Source organism: Physeter macrocephalus, chromosome 12 (assembly GCF_002837175.3).
Source record: "Physeter macrocephalus isolate SW-GA chromosome 12, ASM283717v5, whole genome shotgun sequence".
NCBI classification, from domain to species: Eukaryota; Metazoa; Chordata; class Mammalia; order Artiodactyla; family Physeteridae; genus Physeter; species Physeter macrocephalus.
In genome coordinates this window covers 87,491,501-87,498,656 of record NC_041225.1, presented here as the reverse complement: position 1 = coordinate 87,498,656, position 7,156 = coordinate 87,491,501, and the positions used below count along the sequence as shown (strand labels likewise).

Here is a 7,156-nt window from a genome sequence, read left to right as displayed (position 1 = left end):
GCCCTGCCACTGGTTCTCCAGGAGGCATGGCCTCGGTGCGCCCTCTGCCGTGCGTGAGGAGGAACAGAGAGTTCTGTCCTGCTATCAGATGCAGGGCTGAGTCCTGAGATGGCTGGCAAGGACCATGGTCTCTCTTCCCAAATAAGGAACAGGGACAGTGGGCTGGCTGGCTGTACACCACCACCGCTGCGGAGCTCCCAGCCTGGCCCACATCTACTGGTCTGCAGAAGGATGGGTTTGGTCACACCCCTGGTTTCTCAGGGCTTCTCCCTCTTAGAATCTTGTCCACCCCCCACCCCCCAAAGGCATGTTGGTCCTAAGTCCACGCCACTGAGGACCAGGACCGTGGGCCAGATGAACACCCCTTGGGTCCAGCAGACCAGGGACTTAGTCATGGGACCTGTATCAGAATCAAAAGCAGGCATTAATAAAGGACAATCCATGTTTTATTTGTATCTGCCTTTAACATGTACATAAACTCTCGGGGCCCCTTCCCCCATCTGGTGGATACATGGTAGGTTCTGGAGGGAGGAAGCATCAGAATTAGGACACAGAGTTCACCTGAAGGTCCTGCTACCCTGAGCAAGGAGCTTCCCTGTGGGCTGAGACTTGCGTTGTCCTTCCTTCCCTCCAGGCCATCTGTGAATCTACATAGACCCTCCTATTTGGCCCTAGCTCATCCCCTCTTCCCCAAGGACTCTTCCCTCCTGCCATGGGCAGGAGACCCATCCTCCTTTTTTCAGTGTTTTAGCTTCTTGTCCTGTTTTTCCCATCCCTAAAATTCTATTCCTGGGGAGAGAGAACACCAACAGCCATAGCTTGTCTCTCCTAAGCCTACTCCTAACTCAAGGTGGTCAACACAGACTCCTGAGAACTGGGAACTCCAGCCACCTGGCGCCCTCACAGCTGGCTGGATCCGAGGGCAGGACAGTAAGCATGAGTGCTTATCTGCGTAAGGCAGGGTTGGCAGTGCCACCGTGGCAGGATGTGGGGAGGCACAGGTCTCCTGGGCATGCCTGAGAGGGGGAAGAAAGCCCTAAGAACCAAGGACATGGGCTTATTCATCGTAGAAATCGACATGGGCTCCAGACTTGAACTTGTCCTTTAGCAACAAATTCAGAAGTTTCTGGGCTGATATCCTGCAATCCACAAGTTCCCCTTTTGTCTTCAGCTCCTGCAGCCTTTTTCGCAAGTCTGGGTCCACAGAGGTCTCCCGGGCTAACTGCTGCATGTCTGTGTCCAGGGGACCTAGGGGATGAAGAGAAGAAGATGAGGCAGGGGCCCCTGATGTATGTGTGGAGTTGGGTGGAGCCAGGTGTGGCCAGAGGCAACACCTCATCTTGGCTGACACATGGTCAGGATCACCAAGGCTCCACACTGTCACTACTGAGCTCCAGACTCAAATTCCAATGTCCACTGAACATGGCCCCTCGAGACCACCAAATCTACAGATTCACACTATCCTATCACCCCTTCCCCAAGCCCCAGCAGCCAAGTGCAGAGAGAGACACACGGTCCCCGTGGGAGAAGAAGAGTGAAGTGAGCACCCAACTTCCCTGGGGGCTCCAGAGTCAGCCTGCTCCAGCACCAGGCCAACTCCCATGGCCCTAGGTGGCTCCCTGTGGGTTCCCATGAACCCAGGCCTCCAGCTCATTCTGACACCCAGCTCCAGCAGCCCCAGGCAGTTCCCACAGCCCCAGGAAGCTCCTGGAACTCCAGGCTCCTAGAGGGCCCCTGAGAAGCCAGGCCCCTGATCCACTCCAGCACCAGCTGGCTCCCATGGCCTCAGGTGGTTCCCATGGCACCAGGCTCCCGTGAACCCAGGCTTCTGGCACACCCCAGCACTAGCCAACTCCCGTGGCCCTACATGGCTCCTGTAGGTCACAGTGTCTGTGAACCTAGGCTTTAGGTGGGCACTCTCAAACCAGACTCCCAGCTGGTCTAGTGCCAGGATGACTACTGTGGACCCAGGCTTTGTACCCACCCCAGCAACAGGCTGCCTTAGGACTGTAGTGGCAAAACTGCCATGGACATCACCAGATGGCCCACCCAGAATCACTAAAAGAGTTGACTGGTGAAGGGCTCTGCCTACTGAACTCAGTCTATAAAGACTGGAAGAGGTGTCTACTTCCTCAAATGTACAAACACCAACACAAGGCCATAAGGATCATGAATAATCAAGGAAACATGGCACCACTGAAGGAAACTAATACAACTCTGATGACTGACCCTAAAGAAATGAGATGTATGAACTGCCTGACAAAGAATTCAGAATAATCCTCCTAAAGAAATTCTGTGAACTCTAAGAAAACACGGACAGACACCTAAATGAAATTAGGAAAACAATGCATGAACAAAAAGAGAAGTTCAACAAAGAAACAGAAACCATTTGAAAAAAACAAACCAAAATCTAGAGTTGAAGAATACAATGACTGAACTGAAGAATCTGATAGAGTTCAACAGCAGACTCAACCAAGCAGGAAAAATTAGTGAACTAGAAAACAGGGCATTTGAAATTACCTAGTCAGAGGAGCAAAAAGGAAAAAGAATGTAAAAGAGTGAAGAAAGACTACATGAACTAAGGATTACCATTAAAAGAAACAATCTATGTATTATGGAGTCCCAGAGAGAAAAAAGGAACAGAAAGCTTAAAGCAATAATAGTTGAGAACATCCCAAATCTCTGAGAAGAGATTTACACATCCAAGTTTATGAAGCTAATATTTCAACCCCAAATTATCTTCTCCAAGACACCAGGACTAGATAGTTTCACTGGTCAATTGTGTCTGTTTTTTATGCCAATACCATAATATTTTGATTACTGTAGCTTTGTAATATAGTTTGAAATCAAGGAGAGTGATGCTGGAGAGCTTTGTTCTTCTTTCTCAAGATTGCTTTGGCTCATGAGGTTCCATACAAATTTTAGAATTGTTTGTTCTATTTCTGTGAAAAATGCCATTGGAAATTTGATAGGGATTGCATTAAATCTGTAGAGTGGGTTGGATAGTATGGACATTTTAACAATATTAATTCTTCCAATCCATGAGCATGGCATCTTTCCATTTTGTACCTTCTTCAAATTCTTTCATCAATGTCTTATAGTTTTCAGTTTACAGATCTTTTACCTCCTTGGTTAAATTTATTCCTAGGTATTTTATTCTGTTTGATGCAACTGTAAACGGGACTATTAATTTTTCTTTCTGATACTTCATTATCAGTGTATAGAAATGCAACTGATTTTTCCACATTGTTTTGTATCCTGCAACTTTACTGAATTTGTTTTATTAGTTCTAACAATTTTTTGGTGAAGTCTCTAGGGTTTCCTATATATAATATGTCATCTGCAAATAGAGACAGTTTTACCTCTTCCTTTCCAATTTGGATGCCTTTTATTTTTCTTGTCTAATTGCTCTGACTGGGACTTCCAATACTATGTTGAATAAAAGTGGGAAGAATGGCTTCCTTGTCTTGCTCCTGATCTTAGAGGAAAAGCTTTTAGCTTTCCCATTGAGTATATTAGTTGTGGGCTTGTCAACTTCCTCACAATGTCCAGGGCAGCCCCCTGAAATGTAACCCAGTCACATGGCACTCTAGAGTTTGCTCTGCTCCTGACTATGGTTTCCATTTGCTCTCTGTTGACTGAGTGAGTCCTAGGCTGAGCTCAGGGTGGGTGCTGAGTTGAATATTAGCTGCAAGAATAACTGTATTACATTAGGGAGGGACAGAAGGAGGATTGGGTACTAGAGAGTATGAGGAAGTAGAAACTGCACTGATCATGACCTTGGAGGCAAGGTTTGATCCTGGCTATGCTGCATCTGGACTTTGGTCAGGTTAATCTACCTCTTTGCCGATAGGGTTCCAAGGGGAATAGACTAGTGGATCTCTATCTAAGTTGCTCAGCCATCATGCAACAGCTATGTCACCACCTTCTAAGTCCAGCAACCTCAAGCCGAAAATAGAAGCCTCACTCTTAAGAAAGGTGTACAGTGGCATCATGGTAGGATGATGAGAAACCAGATCAAGTATCACAAGACCCCCTACCCTTTAACTTTCATGAGGACGGGGCTCTATCTTATTTATCTCAGCATTCCCCAGTGTTCCAGCACAGTTCAGCATGGGATGGTCAGCATTCAACAATGTCTGTCTGCTCTTCATTCAGCTAACATTCACTGCAGACTGGCTCAGTGGGGTGCTTTACTAGGTGCTGGGGATATAAAGATGAATAGTGCATAATGCCTGCTTTCAAGGCTTTCCTATGCAGAGAGAGAAGTAGAGAAGTATATATAGATATAAAGATAATACAGTGTGGTAAGTCCTATCTAACAATTACAAATGCTAACAATTAGATAGCCCTTCACAGTTTGGGATCACTTTTACATGTTTTACCTCATTCAGTCCTACAAACTGCCCTGTGAGACAGGTAGCATCTTCCCCATTTCACATGAAGAAATGAGGTACCGGCCTGGAATCATCTCTCAAACTCTAACATCTCAGACTTTCTGGCCCCACCCTCAAGTCCAGGCAGCTGCCCACTCTCAATCCATACCTGATAACTACAGCTCCCTGCCCCTGCCAGCACTGACTTTCTTGCAGCCTATATTTCCCTTAAGGAGTGATGGGTCGTGATTCAAGGACAAAATATTCTATGGGTCCTTTCCTAGAGGAGAAAGAGAAGGCTTCTTGCCCAGTCTCCAAAGGGTAATCAGCCGGTTCTGGGGACAGGGATGGCAGTAATGCTTCACCTACCTGGGGCATAGCTCAGCACCCTCACACTAGGTTCCTCTGCGGCCAGAACCTGGAACATCATGTTACGGGCAGCCTTCCCCGCACAGTACTGTGCCCAGCCCTTGAAGGGCTGCAGGGCACAGACGGACGAGATATTAACCACAGTCCTACTGAGGTCAGGACTGTCCGGGAAGGCCTTCAGGATGCTGGAAGTCAGGCAGAGCATGGAGGTCAAGTTCAGAGCCCAGTAGTTGTTCACTTCAGCGGGGTCAGCCAGGTCTACGAAGCGTTTGGACACATCTCCAAGACTGCCTGAAAAAACAGACCTTAGGAATCACCCAGTGCAGGCGGGGTTTTCTCTTCTCCCAGCCCTCTTCAAACTCTTCCAGACACCTCCTTCCCATCCAGACCTAAAGGAGGATTCTCCCTAGTGCTTCTGAAGACGCCTCCCTCTTCCCAGCTCTGCAGACACGCATACCTGGGGAACCCACTCACCTGAAGCTTCAAAGTGAGAAAGCGCCTGCCCTTCTCTGGGGCTGGGGTTCGGGGGAACTCTGGGGGCCATTTGGAGAAGTGGGGGAATTTACTTCTGCTGGAAGACCCCATGCCCTGACTCACGCCTCCCCCAGAGAGCGCTGAGCAAGACGGTCAGAAAAGTTCTTGGCGTTGAAATGGGAAGGGGGGAAGAAGGGGGAGAGAACGAGCCCCAGACAGCACCAGGTCTTCCTCCACACCCCGCTGAAATTAGGGCTTTCAGGCGTCTTTTCAGACTTCTACGAGTCACCTTTAAAGTTCTAAGAGGCGGGGGAGGTGAAAGGGAGGGACTGGACGCTAAGCAGTATTCCAAGCGCTCACACGCCGGCGGGCGTCTTACCGGCATTGTTGATGAGCAGCACTCGCTGCAGGCCTTCGGGCCTGGGGAGCTCGCGCAGAGCACCGAGCAGCTGCTGCAAGCCGGCCTCGGCGCTCAGGTCGGCGGTCACCCGCACGAGGAGCAGGCCGGGCCGCTCGGCGCCCAGCTCGGCCTCCAGCTGCCTCAGCGCCTCGTCACTGCGGGCGCTTAGGACCAGCACGGAGCCGGGCGACAGCAGCGGGGCCAGGAGATGGGCCAGCGTCCGTCCGAAGCCGCGGGAAGCCCCGGTCAGCACGCACAAGGCGCGCCCCAGGCCGCCCACCTTGCCGACGCAGCCCTCCATACTTCCTACCTTGGCAATCTGGAACCGCTTCCCAAGACCCGGAAGGGGGCGGGGCGGCCGCGGTGGGAGTAGGAGGAGGCTCCGCCCAGTGTGGGCGGGAACCTAAGGCTTCGGGCAGAGACCGGACGCCCCTACTTTTCCTTGCAGTTGGCGGTGGAAGTGGAGGTGTCTGCAATCTCCGAGGGAGCGCGAAGGCACTAAACCGGAAGGGCGGGAGGCGCGGCCCCCACCGGAAATCCTAGACCAGTGCGGAGCGCGGGCCTCATCCTTTACCCTGCTAGTCCCTTCAGTACGCCGCTGGGATGCATTCTCCTCCGAAGTCCAGACCCAACTTCCTTGCATAAGTGACTTCCTCCAGGTCAGGCCACCTTGCTCCTTGCTGGGCATCCCTGCACGTGGCACATGCCAGTTTATGGGGTCCCTACTGGGCTGGGGGAACTCACCGCCCCGGGAGCGACCTTTGGGAGAACACAGTCTCCCCTCCGTCAGCTGTAAGAACCTCTTCTCCCTTCTTGGCTCTGTGCTCGCACTGATTCCCCTGCCTCTGCGATTTCTCACTCCTTCTGTCCCTAAAGGCCTGTGTTCCCAGGGATCCTGCACCCACTCATGCTACACTCTTCCTAGTAGGCAATTCCATCTACTCCCACATTCAAGTTTTCGCAAATGATCATCTAAGTCTGTACGTCCAGGCCTGTGCTTCAGAAAACGTACATTTCCAGCTTTTTTCAAGGAGAGAGGGAAGATGGGAAAGTTGGCAGACAGCCCCAGATCTCCTTAAAAAAGGAGTCTCTTAAGAGATTAGCAAGGGCAGCAAGCAACCTCCATAGTGCAGCCCAAGTCCTCACAGTGCTGTTCCCTGTCCTGGGGACAGACAGCCAAATTGCCTTTCAAGGCTCCTAGCAAAATGCATTTTGCTCCCTTGTTCTTTGGGCTGTCATTATAAACACCAGAACAATTTGGGAGAAGCTTTTCACTTTCCACTTAGGTGCCTTTACCACAAACTTTTTGTAAAATGTACAGCCCAGACTGTACATCACTGTGGAACATGTTCTAAGAACAAATGAAACTGAAAAATTTAGTAGATTATTTGTTAACATAGCATAGCATTATTTTGAAACTATTTTATGTAAAATACAATAAAGAAAACAAGTAATTATGCTAACTGATGTTAGGAGCCAAGATTTTCAGTGTTAGAGAAAAGAGACCAAGAATGAATTCAAGGAAGTTAAGGGAACA

At 49.9% G+C, this 7,156-nt stretch overlaps 1 protein-coding gene across 1 annotated transcript; it reads right to left on the bottom strand.

Annotated features, from left to right (window-relative positions):
• Nucleotides 1-424: 424 nt before the first annotated feature.
• SPR (sepiapterin reductase) lies at nt 425-5,947 on the bottom strand. Its single transcript, XM_024133616.3, has 3 exons — nt 5,599-5,947; nt 4,746-5,036; nt 425-1,248 (listed from the first exon to the last, which is right to left on the bottom strand). The coding sequence occupies exons 1-3, from the start codon at nt 5,918-5,920 to the stop codon at nt 1,058-1,060; spliced, it is 804 nt and encodes a 267-aa protein (XP_023989384.1). The 5' UTR covers nt 5,921-5,947; the 3' UTR covers nt 425-1,057.
• Nucleotides 5,948-7,156: the final 1,209 nt, after the last annotated feature.

Coding starts and splice junctions, on each gene's coding strand:
- SPR (XM_024133616.3), bottom strand. CDS start 5,920: ATGGAGGGCTGCGTCGGCAAGGTGGGCGGCCTGGGGCGCGCCTTGTGC. Junction 5,037..5,598: donor GCTGCTCATCAACAATGCCG/GTAAGACGCCCG, acceptor CTGTTTTTTCAG/GCAGTCTTGGAGATGTGTCC. Junction 1,249..4,745: donor GGTGCTGAGCTATGCCCCAG/GTAGGTGAAGCA, acceptor TTCATCCCCTAG/GTCCCCTGGACACAGACATG.